General features: G+C 45.3%; 1 protein-coding gene, 1 long non-coding RNA gene and 1 pseudogene across 2 annotated transcripts; 1 reads left to right on the top strand and 2 right to left on the bottom strand.

Moving 5' to 3' along the window:
- Nucleotides 1-5695: 5695 nt before the first annotated feature.
- Nucleotides 5696-7188, bottom strand: LOC123047636 (uncharacterized; annotated as a pseudogene).
- Nucleotides 7189-13439: 6251 nt separating this feature from the next.
- On the top strand, nucleotides 13440-27111 carry LOC123047635 (uncharacterized). The gene is made up of 2 exons (XM_044471224.1): nucleotides 13440-14479; nucleotides 26817-27111. Exons 1-2 carry the CDS (start codon nucleotides 13473-13475, stop codon nucleotides 27109-27111), a joined length of 1302 nt encoding a protein of 433 aa, XP_044327159.1. The 5' UTR covers nucleotides 13440-13472.
- Nucleotides 18188-19861, bottom strand: LOC123039804 (uncharacterized). Its single transcript, XR_006417987.1, has 2 exons — nucleotides 19094-19861; nucleotides 18188-18936 (listed from the first exon to the last, which is right to left on the bottom strand). It is a non-coding gene; the product is annotated as an uncharacterized lncRNA (long non-coding RNA).
- Nucleotides 27112-27649: the final 538 nt, after the last annotated feature.

Genomic DNA, 27649 nt, shown 5'->3' with positions numbered 1-27649 from the left:
CATAGGTTTCACTAGTGGCTTCTCTCGAGATAGAAAATATTACGGTGGGTGAACGAATTACTGTCGAGCAATTGATAGAAAAGCACATAGTTATGATGATATCTAAGGCTACGATCATGAACATAGGCATCATGTCTGTGTCAAGTAGACCGACTCCTGCCTACATCTACTACTATTACTCCACACATCGACCGCTATCTAGCATGCATCTAGGGTATTAAGTTCATTCGAACGGAGTAACGCATTAATCAAGATGACATGATGTAGAGGAATTAACTCAAGCAATATGATGAAAACCGCATCTTGTTATCCTCGACGACAACAATACAATACGTGCCTTGTTGTCCCTACTGTCACTGGGAAAGTACACTGCAAGATTGAACCCAAAGCTAAGAACTTCTCCCATTGCAAGAAATATCAATCTAGTAGGCCAAACTAAACCGATAATTCGAAGAGACTTGCAAAGATATCAAATCATGCATATTAGAATTTAGAGAAGAACCAAATAATATTCATACATAACTTGATCATAAATCCACAATTCATCGGGTCTCGGCAAACACACCGCAAAAGAGTATTACATCGGATAGATCTCCAAGAACATTGAGGAGAACATGGTATTGAGAATCAAAGAGAGATAAGAAGTCATCTATCTAATAACTATGGACCCAAAGGTCTGTGGTAAACTACCCACGCTTCATCGGAGAGGTAATGGTGTTGATGTAAAAGCCCTCTGTGATCGAATCCCCCTCCGGCAGGACGCCGGAAAAGGCCCCTAGATGGGATCTCATGGGTATAGAAGGTTGCTGCGGTGGAAAAGTGGTTTCGTGGCTCTCCTGGATGTTTTAGGGTATAAGAGTATATATAGGCGAAGGAACTAAGTCAGGGGAGCCATGAGGGTGGGGGCGCGCCCTCCTGCCTCGTGGTTGCCTCGTTGCGTCTCCGACTTCATCTCCAAGTCTTATGGTTTGCTTTCGGTCCAAGAAAGATCACCGCGAAGGTTTCATTCATGGTATTCCTTTTCTGCAAAACTCTAAAATAGGAAAAAAACAGAAACTGGTACTGGGCCCTCGGTTAATAGGTTAGTCCCGAAAATAATATAACATAGCATGTAAATGTCTACTAAACATCCAAAACAGATAATATAATAGTATGAAACAATCAAAAATTATAGATACGTTGGAGACGTATCGCTCGCCGCCGTGCGCCCACGGGCGCACAGTCGCCAGTTGGCTCTGTGCATTCCCTAGTCGCTTCCTCCCCATACTCCTCGACCTCGTCCGCCCCGTGAGCCCCCCTGTTGCTCCATGTCGCCTTCCGACGACCGAGCTCGACCGAACACGCGTCTGCGGCTCCGGCCACGCGTCCGTGGCGACGGCCAGCTCGACCCCGTGTCCCGGGCTATATATAGGCCTTCCCGTGCCCTCCCGAGCACACCAGCAGCCTCAACGCATCTCCAGCAGCCTCCCCGTCCTCTCCACGGAGCTCCTGCACCTGTCCTCGCTTGCCTCTTCCACCACGGCCGCTGCCTCAGCCATCTTAAATTAGCTCAATGACGGCCTCCTCTCTCCCATCTGACCTCACCCGCGTCTTCCCCAAGCTCCAGTGATCCTCCCCACCTCCTCGTTTCATTGCCGGAGAGCCCGAGGCCGCATGCCCAAGTTTCCCGAGGCCGCCGTCCGCCACAACCGATGCCCCGCTCGAGTCATCACTCTTCGGTGGCCACGTCCTGCACCAGCGGATGTGGCGGTTAATCCCAATCTCACCGGTGGTTGCAGCACCTCCAGTGGTGGCCGGAGTCGCCCGGAATGACGCCGCCGCCGGGGACTCTGCTCTCTGCTCTGCGCCGGGTCGGGCAAGGTGAAGGAGGAGCGAGGAGGAAGAGAGAGTCAGCGGCGGTCCCCACCAGTCAACGAGATAGAGCCGGCCCCGCCACTGCCACGTGTTTATGTGGAAGCGCCATTCCCCGGAGTGCGTTTTCCCTTTCCGTAAGCGTATTAAAAACGTATTCTCTCTTTCAGCCAGGAATACATTTCCTTGAAGCAAAGGCGTATTTCTTCGCAGTACGCTTTCTGTTTTAGCCACCAGGGGCCTGTTTGTAGAGATTCTTTTTACAGTCTGGTCCCTGGACTTCATCTGGCTATAACTTTTTGCTCGTAACTCCGAATGAGGGGAATCCAACGCCCACGTCTTTGTCTGGTCGAGCCCGTTATGTCCACATCATTTTCACTATGGTTTGACATACTGGAAATTACCATTTTTTCCTTGCCCCTAATCATCCCCCTCCGAGGGAGAGCCCTTTCCGGCGATTCCTTCCATGAGTTTTCCGCACTTCTCCCCGGTGCATTCTTCATCTCCAGGCAAGAAACGACAACCACTTGCATGATATACATGCAGTAGCCATGGTTTTCTACTTGAACAATTAAAAAGTGCTTGTTTGTCTGTAACTATTATCGTTGTTTCGATTCTGCTTATCGTTCCATGTTCATCTTCATGCTATGTTAGTATGCACTTGGTTATCATGTATTCTTGCTAGTATTGCTTTCGTATGACATGCTTGGTAGTAGTTCATGTTGGTGTTGGTTATGTTCTTCGGTGCATGACTATCGTCTGCTACCGAGTGCCGTTGCTATGCATGTTCCCTTTGCATCTAGCTGGTTATATGCTTACTTGGTAGTACTGATTGATATGTTCTTGCATGGTATTTATTGTTAATGCTAGTGGTCATGTTATGCTATGAGTAGTGTTCTACTCGGGATATTCATGCTTGTCAGTATGCCATGCTCATTAGGATATATGATTTATTGTTGTTGATATGTTAAGAAGTGATGCTGCATATCCATGCTTATGTTGATATCATGCTCATGCATTGTAGTTGCATCATGTTATTTTAATATGGCTCAGCTTATGGCATTCAAGTTTAACCGGACTTAAATGAACTTGAACAACTATTGGCTGGGTCATGGTGCCACCAAATCGAGCTGACTAGTGCGGCCACACTTGCCTTATGGGGGGTCCTAACTGGGTCTATTGTCATGCCTCTCGCCGGTGCCTCCAAAGAGGGAAGGTTATGCGTGGGCGCTATCTTGGCCTGGTAGGACGACATAAGCCTTGTGTGCCCATAGTTGTTGTAGCCGGCTTGTCCCCGTTTGGGACCGTTTATTGTTTTGCCATGATGGTGGACGTTGGATGTCATTGGTTGACATCGGGGCCACCCAGGACTTAGCCCAGAGGGGAGTTGGTCGGAGTGGCTGGGAGAGTGTCATGGGCAATAGATCGGTTTTGTCGGAATGCCGTTGGCCCACCCGAATGGGAGTGCGAGGCCACGGGTTCTGTGTTGTGGGTACGGTGTACTAACCTCTGCAGAGTGTGTGTTCAATCTACCGATAGCCGCGCCCACGGAAATGGGCCCAGTTCATAGTCGGTCACACTATGGGTCAACAATAATAATGATAACCTGATTAATAACAACCCCGGTTTGATGATGAGAAAGAGGTTGGTGGTGATCGAGAGAGGATCACGAGGGTATCGTGGATACCGAAGTTGGTTGATTTTTATTTGACCGTGAGAGGATCACAGTGGTATCGTGGATATCGAAGTTGGTTGATTTTTAGGTGATCGTGAGAGGATCACAGTGGTATCGTGGATACCAAAGTTGGTTGATTTTTATGTGATCGTGAGATAATCACAGTGATATCGTGGGATACCAAAGTTGGTTGATTTTTATGTGATCGTGAGAGGATCACAGTGGTATCGTGGATACCGAGTTGGTGGATATTTGTGGTGTGCGAGAATCACGGGTAAAGGTCAAGCTCCTTGTGGTCATGTAATGATTACTACAGTATTGTTTATACCAAGCTTGATTTGATCCTAAGATGATCGTGTGATGTCCGCGGTGGTAAGTGATGCATGTGATTGGTTATGGGGTAACTGGAGCAGAGTAAGTTGGTGCATGGTAGTGTCATCATGTGCATGCTAGTATCATCATGTTCATATGCTCATGCCATGCTTATATTATTCTAGTGTATCATGTTGTACATGCCTAGTTGTTCTGATAGTATCATGTTAATATCCGTTTAACCTGTAACTGTCATGCTGTTGTTTGTCTTGATTGCTCTTGGTTGCTGTGAGCTTGCAAGTACAATCAATGTACTTACCTGGTGTGTCATGCCAGTTTGCAGGTCATGCAGGATTTAATTGCTTGTTTGCCGTGGATCCCTTGTTTGCGAGCTAGGATAAGCGTTCTAGCCAGAGTCCCTGCGGAGTGGAGTTCATCACCGTCGTCGTTGTTCCACTGCCAGTAGTTACTTCGCTGCTTCGTGTTGTTCTGCTGCTTGCATAGAGCAACCGTGGCAGGCGTAGTGTCGTCGTGCTGATGTAATCTCTTGTATCCATATAGAATGTAATAAAGAGCTGATTTGGTCTACGCTAAGCAGTGTTGTATTTCAGAAGACTTCTCCTCGACCTCCGGGCTGAAATACGAGGCGTTCCGGTTTCTCTGAGTCGGGGTGTCACAATCGTGTTGAAGATGACCGTATTGTGACATTGTGTTACTCCAAGATCCACCATGTCGTGACCATGGTTAGCGAAGAAGTGTGACCTTCCTTGTGATGGTGGGGTAGGGTGGATGTCATGTTGCCACCAATCCACGAACTCCTCCCTGTCGACTCATGAAAGTGATGGGGCTCGACCATGCCCAGTGGTCCATTTGGGTCTCGTCTAGTCTCCTCTACACGACAGTGCCCTCCTGCAACGACAAAGTGCTTTTGTTCCTCCAGACTAGGTGGAAGCTTCCCTCGTAGAAGATGATGTGCTTGGCGTAGTTGTAGCCTGGCACCATGTAAAATGTCGGAGCAGTACTAATGGCTAGGTCAAACAGAATGTTTGTTGAGGGTAGCATGGGCTCTACGGTGGCCGGTGGCACATTCGGGTCTTGTGCTCTTGTCCCTGTTGGGCTTGCCCGGAAGGAAGAAGGAAAACGCACGCACACGCACACGAGAAGGAAAAAAAGACACGCACAGACTTGGCACATACACAAGTTGTATTTCTTCTCGACTAACAGAACCGATTACAAGTGTTTTTGCAGGGAAATATGACCACATCTGCAGATTACTATCACATATATTTTTTGAGAATTATTACTAACACATATTACTACGATTTATTACCACATCTGCAGATTACAGCCCGTTTGGTGGAAGAATCAGATCAGATATAGCGTGCAATGATGGAGAACCATTCTGCCGTTTGTGCTAGTGCATCAGCAGCCAAACCTTCCCTAGAAATATAATGTTTATATCCCCAAAGCTGAGTAAGAAGAATTTCTCTTGTAAAAACAGCAAGAGCAACTAAGACACACGTGGTGATGCAAACCATTTTATAGAACATAATTAACCGGCAGCCATAGGCCTAGCTTCCATTGCATAAAACAAAGAGGCAAAAGATGACATGGACTACAAACCAACAACTTACGCATGCAAATTATTTTAGTAAATTGTACTATGAACTAGAGCGGACTATTGGCCACTGCAAGCAATTGCGCTCTGCCGGATCTTCAGTGCATTCATATCAGAATCTTGCTCACGCCTGACAAGAATCGCATCCACTGCACCAATGTCGATGAGTCTCCATCGTTGTTCAACGCCCTGTGTCCATTCACTGTGGACCCTTGCTTTGGGTTTGATTGAACTCTTCTTCATGCATTTGCATTGCGGTTATTCACTACCTTGTCGCTCAGAAAGTACCAGCAGATTGTGCTTTCTGGAGGTTCGGGAGTGACACCAGCCACAGTGGGAAGGCAAGGTGTCGACCTCTTGGTTTCCATGTCAAAGACCATGCCCCGATCCCTACCCCTCCCGCCGATCCAGTACAACAGTCACCCTTCAGTCCGGGAACACCTTCGGTATACATCGACACCGCATTATTCCTCCCGATAAACACCGAGTAGCCCCCCAAGTCAGTCACGGCATCCCAGCATGGCTGGCGCTGGGGATAATACTTGAGAACAAATATCTCATCCTCCCCTACACGACAGCAACCGCCTACTGGGAGCGACAGAGTGACCATGCAACTTGTGTTCCTCCAGATTTGGTACAGGTTACCCTGGCAAGAGACTAGGTTCTTGGCGCTCGTATAGCCTGAGATCGTGTCGTACGGCGGTGCAAAGCTAGTGCTGGGGTCAAATGGAAGGTTGGTTGACGACAACAGGGGTTCGATTGTGGCCAGTGGTGCATTCGGGTTCGGTCCGGTCTCCGCTGCACGATGGTGACCACCTGTTGGCAGCGGCGAAGTGGGTGTGAAACTCGCGTTCCTCGGGAATTGGTACATATTGCCCTTGTAGAAGAAGAGGTTGGTGCTGGTGTAGCCCGCCACCATGTCGTATGGCGGAGGAGAACTAGTGGTGGGGTCAAATGAAAGGTGGGCTAAGGATTGAAATGGCTCGACCATGGCCGGCAGTGCGTTCTGGTCCGGTCTGGCCTGCCCGTGACGACGCTTCAGCACATGGACCACAAAGACGTCTCCACGCCGAGTGAGGCAATGGACCATTCCTTCTTCATGGTAGATGAGATCGGCGAGGTGGTCCTTGCCATCGAGCCGGACGGGGTCGAGAATGGTCCACTGCTTGTCTCCCGCGACAATGCAGGCGAGTCTGTCGACATCGAACATGGCAACGACGACAAAGTCATGCCTTGAAGTATTGACTGCAAAGACAATCTTGGAGACTGGCCTGCTCACGCACATGAGTGTCGGCAAACAAATCTCCACGCCAGTGACGGGGTTGAGGAGGCTGAGCAAGCTGACGGGTGTTTCGGGTGGGTTGAGGAAGGCAAGGTGGGCAAGCCACCCATTGCTTGAGCCAACCCAACGTCCACCCGAGGGGACGGGCCTTAGGCTCAAGGGGCGGCGCATGGGGAGCGAAGCAGCAAAGGCAATGTTGGGGACGGGGCGTCCATGGGTGGCACTGTTGAAGACGACAAGCAGCGATCGTGTTGGTGGCGTGAGCGTGCGGCGCCAAGCTGCACAAGTGCCCCGCGCACTGGCGTAGCACTTGAGTTCATGGAGGATGTCACCTATGCGGTGGAGGAGGTCGACTGGCAGGTCCGCCCAGGGCCCGTACGGTAGCAATGGTGTGGCAGTGGGTGGAGTAGTGGTGGTTAGGCCTAGGGTTTCTGTTGGAACAGAGGCCATGATGAAGATTGTGAAATTTTTCGCCTTCAGAGAAGTCCCCTCCCCTCATCTAGAGAGAGAGAGAGAGGCGCTTGTCTTATTCGTTTGAGTGAAGACTTACATGAGAATGAACTCATTTAAATTAAAACAAAAAAAACATGAATAATCCGGCAAACATTTACCCGCCAATAGCCTCCTCGCAAGGCACATGTCCCATTGGTTCGGTCCAACACTCACATGAGAATCAAAAGATATAAATTAAATCAAAATGTAGCTAATCTAGCAAATATTTACTATCCAATAGGCCTCCAGCGTATGTACTGTGTTAAAGAAAAGTCATCCAGCAAGGCATTAAGACGCACAAAGAATGAAATAATGTAAATTGAACAAAAGCATGCCTAATGCAACAAGCATTTACTAGCCAATACTTCCCAGCAAGGTGCTTGTCCAGTCGCTTTGGGTGCAGACTCGCACCCAAAAATGGCATACATTAAAATGAAATGGTCGCTAATCCGGTAAACATTTATAGGCACGGAATGGAAAGATATTAAATTAAATCAAATGTATGCTAATGTGGCCATCATTTAAGTCCAGTTTGGTTTCGATGTATTCATAAAGTGTTCTTAGAATACCATGGTTTCTAGAAAATAAAACACTTTGAGTTGTTTGAAATACCTTGATTTTGTAAACCTGAGAAATACGTGGACATTTTTAAAATACACAAGAAATATCTTTCTGATAAAATGCATGAATATTTTTAAAATACACAAGATTTCATGAACATTTCATTAAAATACATGGACATTTTATAAATACACAAACTTTTTATAACTAGATTAATACTATTTAAAAAACATAACCACTTTTTATGTTTTTTCAATTACATGAACTATTTTTAAAAGGCATAAACATGTTTTTATATTATCATCTTTGAAAATATGCAAACAATTTTTAAAATACAAAAAACACTTCTAAAATATGTGAACATATTTTGAAATTATAGGAACATTTTATAAAAGACGTGAACATTTACTTACAGTCATATGATCATTTTACAAAATACGTGAACATTTACTTACAATCATATGATCATTTTAGAAAATATGTGATTGATTTTTAATTATATGAACATTTTCAAAATAAGTGAACAACTTTTGAAATATGCATGAATATTTTTATATGTAAATTATCAAGCAATTGATTTACTTTATTGTCACTAAATCACTTTCGCTGATCGGCGACAGTCTTTCCTGCTGTGAATTTCCTAGGTTAATTATATGCAAATTAATACCAATAAACATTATTTTTGTGTTTAATGAATAATTAAATAATGTAGCTATTTTTTAGTGGTGTGGACGCAGACTGAGTAGGTCGTGATATAGGTTTTTCGACCCGGAAGGAAAAGTTATTGAAAACACACTCTGATAACTCCTATGTAACTAGAATGGTAATTTACCCACCGTATGCCCGAGTTTACTTTTATCATATTACAAAAATAAAAAATTCTTTGTTGCAATTTGTTGACTTTTATTTTGTTTTTAAATTTATCTATCTACCACTACTAGATTTAATCCTTGCTAGTAATGAGTTCAAGGGGATTGACAACCCTCTTGCCCGTGTCGGGTGCAAGTATTTGCTCTTGTGTGTGCATGTGTTGTTCACTAGGCTTGGTGTGATTCTCCTATTGGTTCGATAGCCTTGGTTCTCACTGAGGAAAACACTTATCAGCTACTATATTACTTCACCCTTTCTCTCCGGGCAAAAACCCAACACAGCTCACAAGTAGCAGAAAAAATTTCTGGCGCTGTTGCCGGGGAGACATCATCCAAAACCTACAAGTACCTACACTCAAATTATCAATTACTTGCTCTACTTTTTATTTTCTTTATTTTCTTTTATTAATCTTGTTACAAAAATATCAAAAACACAAAAATACTTTACTTTGCTAGTTAGCTAGTTTGCTTGCTTTGCCACTATGGCTAGTTCTCCTCATGATTTGTCGTTCCCTCCTTACTTAGGAGAAGGCTCTTAGATTTTAGACTTTAAATAGTTAAATGATGAATCTTTCAAAGAAGCTTGAGGCAAATTGTTAGAGATACAAACGAGGGCTAATCCCAAAAGTCATATCAAGTTACTCCTTAGGAGATTTTATGTTGGTTTATCTTTTATGCATAGACATGTCTTGGATTGAATGTTTGAAAAGGATTTCCTCGGAATGATGCTTTTGACACCTATGAAAATATTGAAAATGTGTTTGTATAACCAAAAATAGAAACTATTGAACCCATCATACTAGTAAGCTATCGCCAAATTGAGTCAATAAAAGAGACTAAAGCTAGTATGAAAAGTCACTCTAAAGGGTTATATAACCTTTCCAATAAAATGAATGATAATGTAGTGTTACAAAATAGGAGAGGTGCTTTGTCATGGGTTCGATCTTGCGGTGCTCGATCCCAGTGACAAAAAGGGACATGCCACGTAATTGTATCGTTGTCATTAAGGATAAAAAGATGGGGTTTATTCATATTGATTGGGTTTACTTTGTCTACATCATGTCATCTTGGCGTTACTCCGTTCTTTATGAACTTAATACTCTAGATGCATGTTGGATAGCGGTCGATGTGTGGAGTAATAGTAATAGATGCAGGCAGGAGTCGGTCTACTTGTCTCGGACGTGATGCCTAAACACATGATCATTGCCTTGAATATCGTCATAACTATGCGCGTTTCTATCAATTGCCCAACAGTAATTTATTACCCACTGTATGCTTTTATTCAAGAGAGAAGGTTCCAGTGAAAACTATGGCCCTCGAGTCTATCTTTATCATATATAAAAATACAAAAATACCTTGATGCAATTTTTTACTGTTATTTTATTTTGTGTTTTTCTATCTACCATTATCAGACTTGATCCTCGCAATTAATCTCCCAGGGGATTGGCAACCCCCTTGTTTGCGCTGGGTGCAAGTAGTTCTTTTGTGTGTAGGTGTTGTTCACAGGTTTTGTGTCATTCTCTTACTGGATTGATAACCTTTGTTCTTAACTGAGGAAAATACTTATCTCCACTATACTGCATCATCCTCTCCTCTTTGAGGAAAGCCCAACGCAGCTCACAAGTTGCAAGGGGCTCTACTGTTCCCATGCCTTCCACCCTATTAAGCTCGAGGAATTGCAAGGAGAATGGGCAAAGGTGACAGGAAGGTGAGGCAAATAAGTAGGCAGATACAAACTTGGGGGTATCATTTAGTTTTAATCTCTCTAAGTATTGCAGGGCTTGGAGCCATCCCCCTCCATCGGGAACAAGAGCTGGCGGAGCTACCAGGACCAACTCTGGGCGGTGGGAGATGACCAACTCCCTTAATTTGTAGGAGAGATGGGCAGGGAACATCAGCACCCCATCTTCTTTCTCCCACTCTGTTGCTGCTGGTTTTTCATCTTTCTCCACCTCTGATGCTACTGATGTCAATTCTTGTTGATACACCCCCACAGCCAGATGTGTAATCTTCCACACTCTATTATTTTCAGTTCAGAGAGCCATGGGAGGTGGGTGAGGAGCTCCGTCAACTCCTTCCCACTATTATCACATAACTCCTGGATCTCAATATGCCCAATAGGAAGCTACCATTCGACACCACCCTAACCTCTTGATGACTCAATCAGAGGAGACCGCGAAGGAGGCGGATGTGGGGGATGTTGGCAACGCGGATCTGCAGGCGGAGCAGCATGCCATCCTTGATTCCCTCCGATTGGAGTCGGCTGCGGAGGCTAGACCCCGTCGCCAACAGGAGATGGAGGCGCAGTAGGCCGTGGAGGCGGCAGAGATGCTCGCCTACATGGATGAGGTCGAGCAAGAAGAGGATGAGTTGGAGCCCTCCTACCCACCCGTCCAGCCGGCGTTCGACAACGTTGTCACGGACATCTTCGATGATGAAGAACTAGGGTAGTATGTAGTACGTTAGATTTCTTTTGCATGCTTTGTATGGATCTAGGGGTTGAAATATGAGAGGGGCGGATGCGGAGTGGCTAATTTGAGGCGTGACCGGTCAGTGTCCGCGTTTGAGGGGCCGGATTTGCAAAGTCCGGCTGTAGATGCTCTCTCCTGGCCTCCTCCCGTCGACGCGCCAGCCGCTGGCGACGGTGCGCCTCCACCGGCTGACCTCCTCCTATTGATCCGCCTGGCCTCCTCCTGTCGTTCCGCCTGGCCTCCTCCAAGGGCGAGATCTGACGGCCCGGATTGCATCAAGCAAAACGATCCGATGGCTACCAGTTGCTAAACCCTGTGGGCGTCCGGTACTCAGCTAGATTCTTCTTTTAGGATTTTTGATGTTTTCTTCGTGTTTTTCATCTTCTTCGTCTTCTTCTTGTATTTTCTGTTTTTCCCGTTTAGCTATTTATTGTTTCCCTTTTCTTTTTCTCCTCTTCCTTTTCTTATTCTTAATTTTTTAATAAATTCATTTTTTTGGACATACACGGAATATTATAAGTTTACATGAATATTTCATTAAAATATGTGCACGGTTTTTAGAATTACGTGTATATCGTTTTTAAATACATCACCACTTTTTGTGTTTTCTCAGTTACACGAACCTTTAAAAACTAATGTGTGAACATTGTTTGACACATATTGTAACTTTTGAAACAATTATGACCACTTTTAAAAATAATTCAACTTTTCTTGAAGTTATGAGAAAGCATTTTTAATTACATGAACATTTTTTGTGGAATAAAAAAATAACTTTCTAAACTACAAGAACATTTCTTAAAATATGCAAACATTATTTTGAGTTGCTCGGACCATTTTTCAATTACATGAATATTTTGAAATGGAAATATGCGTGAATAATTTTTATGTAAATCAGCATTATGTTAATAGAGTTTATTATCACGAAATTAATAGTGTTAAATTAATACCATAAATACGTTTTTCGAGTTTTCAAAAAAAATATACCTGCTTTTTTATCGCGCGAACGCGTTGATTGGCGCAGATTAGCTGTCGCTATGGGCTCGCGATAAGTGGCTTAGCCGTTTTTCGGCCCATGTGGTGAAAAGCATAGAGTGAGTAAAAGAGATCCCCACTGCCTCAAAAAAAAAAAAGAGTAAAAGAGATCCCCAAATCAGTCCCGCGAATACCTAGCTACCTCGCCGCCTCTGCCTCGAACGTCGCCGTCGCCGACCGCCGTCCGTTCCCCGTTTCTCAAGGTGCTTTCCCCATCTCAATTTCCTTCCTTCCCCTGCTCTTGTTAACAAACATCCATCCATCCTAGTGCTAGAAATCAGCAGTCGAGACATCGTTGGCCCTGCTGGCCGAGACCACCGCGTACATCGTCATGCCTAACTGTCCTCGGCCCTACTGGCCGCGCCAATGCGTGTACGTGCTTGATGGCCCATGCGAGCGGCATGCACAACACATGTTCGATATTTTGTCTCAATGGAGTTAAACATGAGTGTTGTGTGTGTGTTTTCTTTTCTTTGCACGCACGTAAAAGCTTGGCCTTGTGTCACTTTGAACTGGTCAAAACCACGATGAGTCAGTCTGGATACCGCTCGAGGGACAAAATTAGTCTGGTTTCAATAGATGGGGGTGCAAGTTGTCCCGGTTTCGTAGCTGAGGGACCAAATCTAGACTTGGTCAAGATTTGAGGGACGAAAAGTATACTTTTCTCTTTATTTTTTGAAGCTTCATTCGTCCTGAATAAAATGTCAGTTTTTCTTCTACTAAAGCGTGGAAACACTCTTCAAGTTGTCTGTTCGATTTCATCTAGATCGAGGCATAAATACTACTATCTTGAAAAGTACATCAATGGACGATAGGTTTCTCATCTCCTTTCAATGTGCCATAGCAGAATCTTCTGTGTACTTAAATAAAATTGTCTTCCTCTGTTTGAAGTTGAACAACTGCCATTAGTTTGTTTTTTCTTTCTTGCCATTCGATTCAATTATTGACTGCTCGTAAAATTTTCACTATCTCAGCAATCAAGCCTGTAGTGGGCATTAAACTTTCAGCTTTAAACTTTTATCTTATGCGTACATCTGTTTTCTGCTCCTAAATACTCATCTCAAGTATGATGCTTTGAGCTTAAATAATCAAATGGCTAGCTGATATATTCCATTTTCAACACAAAAAATTTGTTAAAATGGCAGCTCGTGCATGGATGTAAAGTTGTACCTTCTAACCTATGGCAAGTTCGCCGCCTGTAGATTATCTGCCTGCATCAGTCATCTTCCTTCAGTTTGAAGTATTTTTTTTCCTTATCACCCTCCCAGGAGAGAAGGATCATACTCACTAGGTTGTCCAACGGTCGGAGATGAGCGGCGGCATCCGCCGGTTCTTGAACCTGGGGTTGTATGACGGGCACAAACACCTGTATTTGCTGCGGCGCTTGGACCTCTCCAAGACGGACTTTTTTCATCGGACGGCAGAAGAGGCGGCTGAACATGGCAAGGTGCTGGCAACACTGACGCCTGCCAAGGCCCGTGCCACCAACAGGCGAAGGATCCGCAACACCCAAGATCTGGCGACGGCGGAGGCGGCGGCGCCCAAGATCGGTCCGCCAAAACCCGAGCTGCTCATGGGGCCACCGCAAATCTCCCCCTGCCTCAACTCCCATCACTTCGTCCATTTCTTCCCCACCGCCTCGGAGAGCAAGGTCGTCTTGGGCGACCGCGGGAACCGCATACTACGCTTCAACATCCTCGATGGCTCCCGCTACATCGATACCCTGCCATGCCTCCACGGGGTCAAGGAGATGCCGATGGTCGTCTCCGTCCCTCCGACGGACTTACACCTCCGTGACGGGGATGACACGGGCGACCTCTACATCATCGATGGCCTCCTCCATCCGGACAAGGCGGAGGTGCGGCCGCAGTTCGAGGCCCTGGTGTGGAGGGGGTTCAGACCGTCGGCCTTATCTAGCAGGTTCTGGCACTGCGACATCCTTCCTCTGCCTCCGTGGATCAGCCACCACAAGCACGCCATGGTTTTCGGCCACGCCCTCGTCAGCGACAGCATCTGCTTCTCCATCTGTGGCGCCGAGGGTGCCGGCACCTACTGCTTCCACATCGCGACTCGTGAGTGGAGCAAAGCTGGGGACTGGCTCATGCCCTTCAATGGCAAGGCGGATTACGTCCCTGAGCTTGGACTCTGGTTTGGCGTCTCAAACAACCTCCCCTGCGCTGCCGACCTCTCGGGCGTCGTTAGAGGGGAGGAGCTGTCGCCGGACAAGATGCGGATCTGGGCGCGTGATGACCTGCCGGAGGAGTGGCAGCCAAAGAGCTTGCACAATCCCTGTGTTGTCAGCCTCGGTTCCGGCAGGTTCATCGTCGAGTCGTCGACTTCTTGGATGCCATGAAATTTAACAAGGAATGGAACGAGATGGAATCCGTCAAGGAATTTGCCCTCTTCACCGGTATGGAGGTAGCGTACAGCAACGGCAAAGGCAAAGGGACAATGCATGGACTCCGTATGATGAAGCACAAATCCCGCCGTTACATGTTTAACAATCAACAGAGGATCGTGGCGGTGCTCTGAATGACATTCACTCTGGGACTTAATTTGCTATCGTGGCTGCTCTCTGTTTCTGCTCCCTGTTTACAGCTAGTACTGACTAACTATATATAGTGTTAAGTTAGCTTAAATAATCCATGCATCTTACTGAAGCGATGCATCTTGTCATAAGAAATATTTTGTTTGATGGAAATTTTAACCATTGTGCTATCGTAAGCTTAGCTGAAGAATCCGATCCAGGTAGAAAGGAATTGTAGCAACTAGATAACGCTCCGCAAGTTGTTGCGGAAATTATAGCAATGAACTTACCAAAAATTAATTTAGCTATATCAAAGTGGTATCGCACGGGAGTAGATTGAAAACTCAGGTTTGATATCCTCAAATTTTAGTTTTTTTGAATTTTGTTGGTAATTTTTAAGTTTAATATTCATACAGGTGTAGAGCACCCAGGAGCTCATGTGTATTTTCCTTCTACAGAGCAAAAACTTTGGAAGAACACACATGCATGTATAAGCCTGACTGCTGGTCAGTCTATGAGATAGGGTGATCTCCAGTTAGCCTTCCCGCGCGCTTCACCTCCGCTGCCCGTCGTGCATCGAGCCGAGCCAAGCTCAGGTCTATGTCTTGTGTGCGTTTAACTTATTTTGCGATAAAAAAAACAGATAATTAATTACAAAACATTTGCGGATGTGCCACGAATAATCTAAGATGTCAAATCAAAGGTTGTTGCCGACTCAGGCATGGATCCAGCCCATATCCCATATCTCCCTACCACGACCATCTCATACGCAAACCTGGGCGTTGCCTTTGCGGGCGTTGCTGAACGCTAAATTCCTTGCCGGGAGGAGTTGCCTTTGCGGGCGTTGCTGAACGCTACCTCCACACCGGCCTAAATTCTCCGTTTGGGTCGTTTGCTTTCGGCGTACGTTTGATTTTGACTCAAAAAAAAAAGAAAAAAAACGCAGGCACTCGTTTGTTGGTTCGCAAACGACCCAAACCTGGGCTTGACACAACGGGCTCAAAGGCATGTATTCGCTCCGACGCTTGGACCTCTCAAGATGGACTTGTTTCACCGGACGCCCCGCCTGGCATGATCGGACCAGCCCGCGCGCCAATTATTTTACGAAGCCGGAAAAAAAGAGAACGAACTATTGTCCGCAAAAAGCAATTGCACTCCACCAGATCTTGAGGGCTTTCATACCAGGTTCTTTCTCTCATGCATGACAAACATCGCTTCCAACAATGTGTCCAACTCGCCATTGTTTTTCCATGTCTTATGCACGTTCAACGATGACCCTGACGTTGGTTTTGATTAAACTCTTTCTTCATGCAGTTGTGTTTTGGTTATTTGCTACCTTGTAGAGAAGCGGTTAGAGAAACGGTTGAGCAGCTGGAAAGGCAAGCTGCTCTCTGTTGGAGGACGGCTGGTTTTGATTAACTCTCTCCTCACAAATATGCTCCTCTATATGCTTTCTTTCTTCCAACTTCCAAAAGGGGTCCTGCAAAGACTGGACTATTTCAGATCCAGATTCTTTTGGCAAGGAGACGGGGAAAAGAAAAATACAGACTAGCCAAGTGGAGTGTGGTTTGTAGGCCGAAAGACCAATGTGGCCTTGGAATTCATGACCTGCAGGTCAAGAATGAGGCTCTCCTTAGTAAATGGTTGCTCAAACTTCTTACTGAGGATGGTGTTTGGTATATTATACTACGCAACAAGTATTTAGGCCACAAGGCGGTGTCTCAGGCATATTGGAAACCTGGCAACTCGCACTTTTGGATTGGCCTAATGGCGGCAAAGAAACATCTCTTTCGCTTTGGGTCTTTCGCGATAAAGGACGGGCCGGAGATTCGTTTTTGGGAAGACATCTGGCTAGGCGGTGCCACTCTCCGAGAACAATATCCAGCCTTGTACAACATTGCTCGCGATAAGAACAATACTATTGCACAGGTGCTCAGTTCATCCCCCCCGAATATTTCGTTCAGGCGGGATTTGACTGGCCCCCGACTTATGTCATGGCATAATCTTTTGTCCCGTCTGGATGCGATTAGCCTGACAGAAGGGCGGGATGTGTTTCGCTGGAACCTTACTACATCAGGGTCTTTCACCGTAGACTCTATGTATTGTGCGCTCACGCATTCTGAGGTACCGGTGAGTAATAATAAGAAGATTTGGAAATCAAAGATACCACTAAAAGTTAAAGTCTTCATGTGGTATCTTCGTAGGGGAGTTGTTCTAACCAAAGACAACCTCGCACGGTGCAATTGGCAAGGGAGTAAGAAGTGTTGTTTTTGTACTCATGATGAGACCATCAGACACCTCTTTTTCCAACGCAACTTTGCACGTTCTACGTGGCCAGTCATCCAAATAGCGTCAAGTTTATATCCGCTCACAAGTGTTGCCAATATTTTTGGTCATTGGTTGGACGGTATTTCAAATTGGTTCAAAATGCTATTAAAGGTGGGAGCGTATGCCTTACTATGGTCGCTTTGGCTATGCAAAAATGATTTTGTTTTTAATGACAAAAACGCTTCTCCTTTGCGGGCTATTTTCCGTTGTACGCACTCGCTTCGTATGTGGTCTATGCTACAACGAGCGGAGGTCCAACCGCTGTTCAAGGCGGTGTGTACGCGGTTGGAGCAGGTGGCTATGGAGGTTTTTACCCAACATGGGTGGCGGCATAACCTCCGGATCGGTCCATCTCACCTTTCGACATAGGCACAGTGTCGGTCTATAGGACTCTACTATTGCCGATTTGTCGGTTTTTGTTTTCTTCTGGTTGTCAGACTTTTGGTGTTCGGCCGTGTGCATCCTAGTTATGCAGAGGCTGGGTGTTGCTCATAATGCTTTGTATCCACTTGATGCTACATTTTTGAGTTAATAAAATCGCCCTTTATCGAAAAAAGAAAAGTACCAGCAGATCGTGCCTGCCCTGCCCTGGAACAACATCACCAGCCATGGTTCGTTGGCCCGGCCGAAAAACAAAAGGCAGTGTGGTGAGTATGAAGAGAAACATTGGCATATTACAGCCAAGCAATAGCAGCCAAGTGATTGGTTCATTGATTGCATGGCTGACGAGGCGTCGCGGTGAGGGGATTTATGGCGTGCACTGTAGTTTAAACTACCGATTAAACTACAGTGCACACAAAGATGATTGATAACTCGTTCGTCCGAGCCACAACAAAGCCTAGACTAACACCAGCAGCACCAACGAGGTGGTGCACGGTGCCGATAGTATGGTTTCCTCATTGCTTGGCAAGCTCAACATTCGGTCTCAACTTGGATCGACATCGTGGGAACACATAAATAAATTAAAATACAAAAAGAAGGTAAGTATCCAGTCGGATCAATATGCCATCTCACATCTCGCACTTGATCCCTCATAGCACTAGTAGTGGGAAATCAAAGAGTCAAGAAGTGGGAAATCGAAGTGTCAATGCTGACTACTATATTCGTATGTACACTGTTTTCTGATTATTCCCCCATCCAACAATGGCATGCATTGCACAAACTCAGCATTCAGTTGCAAAACATCGTGGAAACACACAAGATAAATTAAGTTAAAATACAAGAAAAGGTAGGGAACAAAAAAATAGTCAACGCCGCCGATACTCCGGGGGTACATATGTGACAGAGATCAATGTGACATCATCTTACATTTGACTGATACCACCACTTTGATGCCGACAACTATGTTAACTATTTTCCTAATATTTCCCCATCCAACAAGGGTGTGTATACAAAAGACGTTTCTATCGATGGTACGGGTAACTTTCCCACGTCTTGAGCCTTGGAACTGTTCAAATGGTAAGCTACTACTCTTTTGCAATTTGTCCATAAGAAGAGAATCTCCTTGTAAGGATGAAATCCTAGGGTACGAATATCATCATGAAAGTGATCTATTGGAGCCTTAGCCTCAGCTTCAAGGATAATGCCGCTGTCAGGATCCCATTCAAATTTCTGCTCCGCCATCGGTTCAACAAGGGTGTTTTGCAAAGTCCAAAGTCCATTGTTTTGAAGGCCAAAGTGTTGATGTGTTATTCCCACGAGTGGCTGAATGCTCACGTCATTCTTGAGCACCCATTTTGTTTGACCGCGTACCTCATCATCATTAAGTAGCCAAATCCGTAGCCGTTCCTCCAAATTAAAGATTAGTGCACAGTAGACGCCATTGATGGATTTCCCCAAGTAGAGAGATTCTAGATATGTCACTTGACGTCCTATTGGAGATGGAATCACTTGGTACTTATGGGTGGACAAGGTTATGCTGCACAAATGATATATTTTTCATCACATATAATACAACATATATAGCTAGTTAAATTGTCAATCTATAACGACGCACATGCCTTATAAACCGTGATGGAGGAAGGAGAGAAAAATGTCCTAATAGTAGTAAAAAGGAGGGTTGAGCTCATATATACCGTATAATGGAATCGTCTTGGGAATGCACATAAAGCGCATCCCGCCAGTAGACAGCATAGCGGTGCTTCCGAGGAGAGTAGTTGATGTCGGCTATGGTAGTCCGTGTGGCCGCTTCTCCTTCTTGTCGAACAAAAGACCTCTCCTCCCACCTCCGTGTTGTCGAGGAGAACACGGTGAATTTGGTTAGCTCACCAGTTCTGCGCGAGACTCTAGGGATCGAAAACACATGGTAGTGCGGCGATACAGCGGGATCAAACACAAGGTATCTGGTGTCAAGGAAAGCTTCCATCCCCGCGCGTGGAGGCGGCGGCGGGGGCAAGGGCACGCACTGCCGGGTCGCCGGGTTAACCACCCAGTCCCTGAGCAAGAGCAGGCCGTTGCGGTGATCCAGCAATTCCAGATGGTGGTAGGCTGGGCGGGAGACGTCGTCTTCGAGGTAGTCGAACCTGTCGGCGATTTGGTGCTCCATGAGGGGGCGGGCGAAGAATCGCATGCTGCTCAGCATCACCTCCTCCACGAACAAGATCCCCTAGACCGAGAGCGGGAGGAGGTCCGCGCGCAGCAGGCTCCGGGCGTCGACGACATGGCGCCACGCCTTGCAGACGCAGCGGGACGCCGCGAGGCTGCGCGCGTTGAGGCGGCGGAGGATGCAAGCGAGCACGTCGTCGGGGAGCAGCTCCATGGTTGCCAGTTTCCTTGGCAAATTGGTGCATCCGAGAGAGGCCTTGTTGCTAGCCGATCAAACCGAGAGTAGCGTCGGAAGCTGGGAATCGATCGATCGAGGTGTTTTGTTTATTTCACGGTGGGTGTAGTAGTTAGTACAAAAGGTACCCACATGTGTACTTAAACCCGGCTGCTGAACCGACCCAACACCCGCGCGCACCCAACACGGACACACGCGAAGGAAAGGTCTATGTGTACGGGAAAATATCAGGTACTCCCACCCCTTGGGTGCTCCCGGTGCACCGATTCCGAAATACATTTTTAAAATGTTCAAAAAATTCTCAAAAAAATTTAGCACAGTCACACAACATCGATGTATCTTTTCATAAATTTTCAAATCAAAATTTGAAACATTGCTCGAGATATAAAAATAACAAATTTGACATCAATGTCACAATGGGCCAAATCTAAAGCCCAACTTATGTTATGTACTATTTGCTATCGAATTCGTCATTTGTGTATCTTGAGCAATGTTTTGAATTTTGATTCAAAATTTTGTGACAAGATACATCTACGTTGTGTCAATATGCTAAGTTTTTTTTTTCAGAATTGTTCGATATATTTAAATAATGTTTTTCGGCATCGGTGCACCGGGAGCACCCAAAAGGGTGGGAGTACCTGATATTCTCCCCTATGTGTACGTACGTCTCCATTGGAATTTAACTACATACTAAGAAAAATGCCCGTGCGTTGCACCGGGAGAAAAAACACTTCACATGCGTCTAATCCAATATTTATGGCTCAAGAACCTCTTCACACCAGCCCACGCTCTTTATGTATACGTGGCAATCCACCCATGTCGCCGCATATGCCCGTGTGTTGCAACGGGAGACAAAAAAATTATGGCTAATGAAATAAGTATGACTCAATATCCTGATATATGAGCGTACTCTATTTTAACATAGTGGTTCACCATGTTGCCATTTTTTTTTCTCACCCTAGGTGATGATGGTCGCGATGTTCACGTGATCACAATGCACTTGACGTGGTAAATCCCAAGGCTATAAGTTTGCCAGTGCATGTCACACTTGTCACTATGTTGCACAAGGGAACGTTTAAAACTTTAAAAACAAATCTCATTGACCACCAACTACTCCCAACGCCAAGACATATAAAGACTTTCGGAAAACTAATCAAATCCTAGACATAAAATACTTTTGAATCAGTGAACAGTTTTTCGAATCGACAAACATTTTTTTGTTTGAAAATTTTGTTTTTCTCAAAAAAAATCATGAACATTAGTCTTGTTTACAACTTTTTTGAATGTACGAACCGGTTTCATATTCACTAACATTTTTTTGACTCAACAAACATTTTTTGAATCTATGAACTTTTTTAAATTGGGGAACAAAACTAAAAAACAAATATTTATTATTATTATTGTGAACATTTTCTAAAACTTTATGGACATTTTTTTTTCAGATTCCCGAATATGTTTTGAATACATGATCATTTTGTCAAAATCATGAACATGATTTTATTTCCCAACCAATTTTTTACAAATTGTGATTTTTTTATAATTTTGCAACAGTTTTGCAAAACCACCAACATTTTTTGAATCTGCAAACTTTGTATGATTTCCTAAAGATTTTTGAATTCACATATATTTTATGTTTTTTATCAAACTTTTTTTTTGAAAAAATAGAATGAGAAAGGAAAAGACAAAAAAGTAAAATGAGAAAAAACAGGGGAGTGAAGCCCCGCGCATGGGCCGGCCCATGAACATGCGTGAGAAAAGAAATCAAATAATTGTGGAAGTTGGGGATCCAACCCTGGTCTTGCCGCTAGAAGAGCGCTCGACCAACCACTCTGCTGCTAGTCGTCGTGTGCCATCTACTCGTTGCGCTCCTATAAGACAACGAAAGAGGCGTTGATTTTTGTCCGAAAAATCGAATCGTTTTTTCACTCACGGGTGGCATTGGTGGGTAATTTTAACCAATTTGGAAGGTAATTTTAATGACAGACGATCAGAAGCGATAACCGCTTTATTAGTAGGTAAAGAGGTAAAGATAGGGCGTACAGAGGCTGGCGTCTAGAATAAGCATGCATGGCTTTTCTCCGTGGATTACATTTCTAACAAGGGTGCTCGTTCCAAGTAACTTTTGACTATGCTTCAAATTTGTGTCCGTCAGAGCAACTTTAATTAATGTATCACAAGGCACACTTTTGATCCACGAGAGAGCAACTTTTTGGCGCCCTTGGATCAACTTTGTTGCCTAACAACGCAATTCTTTGGTGTCGTCGGCAAAATTTTCATGTCTAATGCCGCAATTCTTTAGTCCCGACAGAGCAACTTTGATGCCTAACAACGCAATTGTGGTGCATGTTGGCGTAATTGTGGTAGAATAATGGGTTCGGCCTCTACCTTGACGACAGAAACCACGTCAAAGGTTGGGGCTTTGACTTGGGCATGAATAGCATAGATGGCGTTGGTGAATGCTCTTGACTATATATGGATGTTGCTAGTACAAGTCTCCAAGTCGTGACAAAGATACTTAGGTGATCTGACAGAGAAAATTTGATGCCTGACAGAGCAAGTTAGGTTCGATAGAGCAACTTTGGTGCGCTACGGAGCAACTTTAGTGCCCTATAGTGCAATTTTTTTGGTGCCAAACGATCCAACATTGGTGCCGACAGATCAAGTATGGTGCCTGACAACGCACTTTCCATGCCCAACGGGGCAATTTGGTTGTGTCACAACAACTTTGGTGCGTGACAAAGCACCTTTGGTGTCAGATGGCGCACCTTTTGGTGCCCTATAGAGCAATTTTTTGGTGCCAAACGATGCAACATTGGTGCCGACAAAGCAATTTCGGTGCCCGACAACACACTATTGGCACCCGACACAACAACTTTGGAGCGTGACAAAACAACTTTGGTACCTGGCAGAGCAACTCTTTTATCCGACAGGGCAACTTTGGTGACTGACAGAGTGCCCAACAAAGTAACTTTTGTACCCCAACAGAAGTATTCAACTGCCCCACAGCACAACTTTTGTGCCTGGGATACAATTTTAGTGCTTGAGGGTGCAACTTTTGTACCCGACAGAGTAAATTTTGTGCCCAGAAGCGCAGTGTCAACAGAACAATTTTGTACCCGCTACAGCAGCTTAGGTTTTTGATAACAGTGTTTGTAAGTTGCCTGGCAGAGCAAATTTGAGCTCGTCCAAGCAACCGTGATGTGCACCAGAGAAACATTGTTGACCGACGACGTAATTCTTGTTCCCGACGAAGCAAGTTTTTGAGCCCAACAGATCAATTATGTTATCCGTCAAATCAATTTTGCCGCCCGGCCGCGTATTTCTAGTCAGAGCGAAGCGAGTTTTGGTGCCCACTAATTTAACTATGATTCATGGCATAGCAACAGGCTACGTTTCCATGCTCGATCGGAGCCTACGATGCATGCATGCACGGGCGGCACACGCACAGAAGAACAGGGCAGCATGACCCCTTGACCCCCGACCGATGGCACACACGCGTGCAGCTGTGAAACGTCGCAGCGGGGCTATTGATGTAGGGGCACCCCCCATTGATGCGATGCAGCCTTTGGTTTCCCATGCGTGTGTACACACTCCCGATGCCACCAAACGTCGCCCGGTCATTACTTCCACCTGGTGAAACCATTAAAAAAATCGAAAAACATGTCGCACTAGGGCTATTTAAGCCATACCTATCATTTCCTCTCCCTCCTCATCCATACCCCAACCCCATCCTCTCATATCTGCCCCCATCTGCCCTCCTTCTTCCTTCTTCTCCACAAAGTAGAGGGTCCCAAAGCCACCATGCAGTACAACGGCCCGACCTACCGCTTCCCCCCCTCCCCCCATCGTGCCAGAGAGGCTCTATCCCGCCGACGTCTATGTAGAGAACACCCTTAGGGTGTGGGCGATCTCAAGGTGGAGGGGCGCGTTTGACGTAGTTCTTCCTTTCGGCCGGCTACCGCCACCTCTCCCGTGGCTCTCCAAGTATGTTCCAGGTTGAGGAGGTCAATCACAATGGCGTTGTGGTTGCGCTCCTTGCTACATTAATCAACCCCTTCGACGCCTTCCACCTCCTCGGCTGAGTGTTTTGGTGTGGGTGTGAGTTTATTGCTTTCACCACCCACAACATCTTCACCGACTTCAACAACATCTTCCCCACCTACAACGGCATGCACACCCTCCCGTACCCCGTCGACAACCAAGAGTGATGGGCGCCCGGAGGAGCGAGGTGGCGTTCGCCAAGAGGAGGAGAAGGAGATGAACCAGTTTGGTGCCCCCAATCTATATAGCTATCTATCTATCATTTTTGTATTTTAAGTTGTAATCGTTCATGTTTGTGTGCTACTATTATTAAGTTGTAAGGCTATGTTATCTATGTCGTGGAACTATCGATTGTGCTACTATTTATATTGTTGTTGGGTTCCTTGTTTTTATATTTTTGTTTCGTGCTATTATTTGTGGGTTGCTATGGGTTGTACCCGTTTCATGCTATTATTTGTGTGTTGCCTTGTGTTGCTTCACCCCATTCACCACGCCACACAAACGGTCTTCACAATGTTGGCCAAATCATGGGTCATGACCCAAACCATGGACATGCAAACCGGCCATGGACACGCAAACCACATACTCACAAAGTATTCTATCTAGTTTTTGTTTTTTCTATCTAGTTGGTATTGGTCAATTGATATATGTGCTTGATGTTCTATCTAGTTGATCTATGTATTACTAATACAAGGAAGATGCCACTATGGACATGCAAGTGTATGGGTACCCAATTGTTTTTGTGAAAAGAAAACAAAATCATATATTGGTGTGATGCATGTGGGCGTGCATGTATCTAGGCCCTGGCTATTAGGGCCACCCTAGCTAGTAGGTGTAGGGTGCAATTTAATTTGTGCAAATAATTATTGATTAAATCAAATGCCAAAATAAATACTTCTGTGCTCCTAAAAAATATTGGTTTGAATTTTACCTCAGGCCAATATTTTCAAAGCAAATCAGGAACATTTTCTTGGACCTATTTGAATCGAATTTTAACATGATGATTTTGAAAAATGATTTCTGAGGCTTTCACATATCCCCATTTAATTTGGGTTTCATGGAACCATATACATGCACAAAAAGAATCACAACAAATATGTAAATAAAAACAAAAAAGTACAATACATACGGCCCAACATTTATTCGACAGAAAAATTTGACTAAAGAAAAAACAAGTAAAGAAGTACTCCCTCCGTCCCATAATGTAAGACATTTTTTGACACTACACTAGTGTTAAAAAACGTCCTACATTATAGGACGGAGGGAGTACATGTTTGTTAAAGGTTTATTTGCCGAAGCAACATTTTATTTTGATTTAGTCGAAGCTTTTTTCAAACATGGGTGCCTCTATGCTATAAAACTGGGTTGGTGCCCCTGCGCGGGTGGGCTTTTCTCAATTTGGGCCTGGTTATTTTCTCACAGCCTAACATCTATTCGGCAGCAAGATTTGTTGTTTCTGAACTTGGGGGGTGTGCACTCTGTTAACTGAAGAATAAGAACAGAGCATGAACACTAAATATTTCTGCTTCGATTCAGTTATAAGAACTTGGCATGGCGCATATATCGCATCCTATGCCCCGACAGACCTAAATGCCCCCTCTAATGATGGATGAATAGCAAGTAAAACATAAACAGAGCAATGACACGACAATACCCCCCCCCCCCCCCCCGCCATGATGTTTGCTTGTTTCTGCAAATTGATCATCTCCATTTGATTTTTCTTGATCTTCTTCAGTTCCTCGGTCAGTTGAGACTCCAACTGCGGTTCAGCATTGTGTGCATAGCTCGCCATCGGCACGACTCTGCCTGCCCCTCTGTCTGAGCCCCCAAAATTCTTCATTTGCGGCACCCCACCCAAATTGAGCTCCCAGGTTGTGGCCCCGCTCGAATCAAAGTAGCCCTCGAACTGAATCCTCACAACATAATCATCCATCCACTCGAAATGTGTGCATTTCTTCAGGATCTGAAAACAACAACATGAACCCTAAATTCAAAATTTGAGGGGGGAACGAAATATGGAGAAATCAGAGCAAACGACAGTGAAAGAACGGGCTAAGAATTGAGATCTAACCTTTCCATCCCTTCCTGCCATTGATTTGCTCAAGCACTTCACAAATTCCCGCCCAGGATTTCCATTCTCATCATCCTACTGACCCACCATTTCAGAGGCTCTGGGTATGGGCATGACGGGCACCTTGTGAGCAGCACTGGACCATACTGACGCAATTTTGAGTGCGTGGCGGAGGAGGTGGACATCTGGACTAGGTCGCCGGAGAAGAGGAAGAATGGGGAAAGTGGAAGCAATGGGCGGCGGTAGGCAGACGGGCATGGGCAGTCGTCTTTTCTAGCCGCGAAGAGGTGGGTCCCGCGCTTACTGGACAAGTGGTGGGTCCTGCGCTTACGTGGATAAGTTGTGGGTCCAGCCCATAACACTAATGAGGGCATCAGTTCAGCTTAAGGGCCATGTCGTGTGTGGGCTACTTACTCGCTCAAAAGTCTTGCCCTAAAGCCATTCTGTCAAACAACGTTTCACTCCATGCAATTCCCACAAAAGATGTCGCATAGGAGCTATAGACCCTCCTCCGGCTGCTGCCGTGGATCACCCACCACAAGCGCGCCTTTCTCCACGGACACGCCCTCGTCGGAGACACCATATGCTTCTCCATCTGCCTCTCCATCTTTGCAGGTGCCGAGGGTGCCGGCACCTACTGCTTCCACATGGCGACTTGTGAGTGGAGAACAGCTGGCAACTGGCTCATGCCCTTCCATGGTAAGGCGGATTACGTCCCCGATCTTGGCCTCTGGTTTGGCATCTCTTCACAAGACAACCTCCCCTGCACCGCTGACCTCTCAGGCGTCGTTAGAGGGGAGGAGCCGCCGCCGGAGAATATGCGGATCTGGGCGCGTGGTGGCCTATCAGAGGAGTGGCAGCCGAACATGTCGCGTGAGCCCATTGTCGTCAGCCTCGGTTCCAGCAGGTTCATCTTCGTGGACTTCTTGCATGTCATGGTATTCGACAAGGACTGCAACAAGATGGCTCCCGGCAAGGAATTTGCCCTCTTCACTGGTGTGGATGTAGCGTTCAGCAACTCCCGCAGAGGCAATGACGAGAATGGCAGCAAAGACAATGGCAACTACAATAGCTCTGGCAACGAGAATGACGGCAATGGCGGCAAAGGCAAATCAACAGAGGATCAAGGCGGTGCTCTAAATGATTCAGCAATTCATTTTGACTTGCTGAACTGTAGCAGTTGTGCTCCCTGTTTACAGTGAGTAGTACTGACTTTAGTGTTATGTCAGCTTAAATACCAGGTGTCTATCCATCTTGTTATATGATGAAATGTACCGTAAATCGTAACACCCTAGTGTTATTCTGGAGCACTCCATCTATTCATGCCTCTGACCTAATAGATGTTTGATGGCAATTTTAATGATGAAATATGTTTATTATTTGTAGGGATGTGTTTTTTAAGTGTCGAAATCTATTCATGTTATCTCATTAAATGTTGAAATCTATGTTAATGTTGAAATGCCTTATTAATTGCTGAAATCTTCTAAAAAGATGAAATCTCTCATTAAGTGTCAAAATATATATTTATTCTTGAGATATCTCATTTAGTGTTGAAATTTGCTTTTATTGTTGAAATATCCTAATAAGTGTTGATATCTCATTTCGTGTTTTTTAAGTGTTGAAATATCTCTTCTATAAATGTCCTATTATGTCTTACAACTTTTTATAGCAGAAATGTCTTCTTTAGTGCCGGAATCTGTTTTTAATATGAAACCGGTTATCAAGTGTTGAAATATGCTT

Source organism: Triticum aestivum, chromosome 2B (genome assembly GCF_018294505.1).
Source record: "Triticum aestivum cultivar Chinese Spring chromosome 2B, IWGSC CS RefSeq v2.1, whole genome shotgun sequence".
In the NCBI taxonomy this organism is placed as follows: Eukaryota; Viridiplantae; Streptophyta; class Magnoliopsida; order Poales; family Poaceae; genus Triticum; species Triticum aestivum.
This window is presented reverse-complemented; position numbering and strand designations above follow the sequence as displayed.

Bases quoted from the DNA above. Each gene is read 5' to 3' on its own strand.
- LOC123047635 (XM_044471224.1), top strand. From the start codon at position 13,473: ATGAGCGGCGGCATCCGCCGGTTCTTGAACCTGGGGTTGTATGACGGG. The intron at 14,480-26,816 runs GTTCATCGTCGA...CGGTTCCAGCAG, and splicing joins GTCAGCCTCGGTTCCGGCAG to GTTCATCTTCGTGGACTTCT.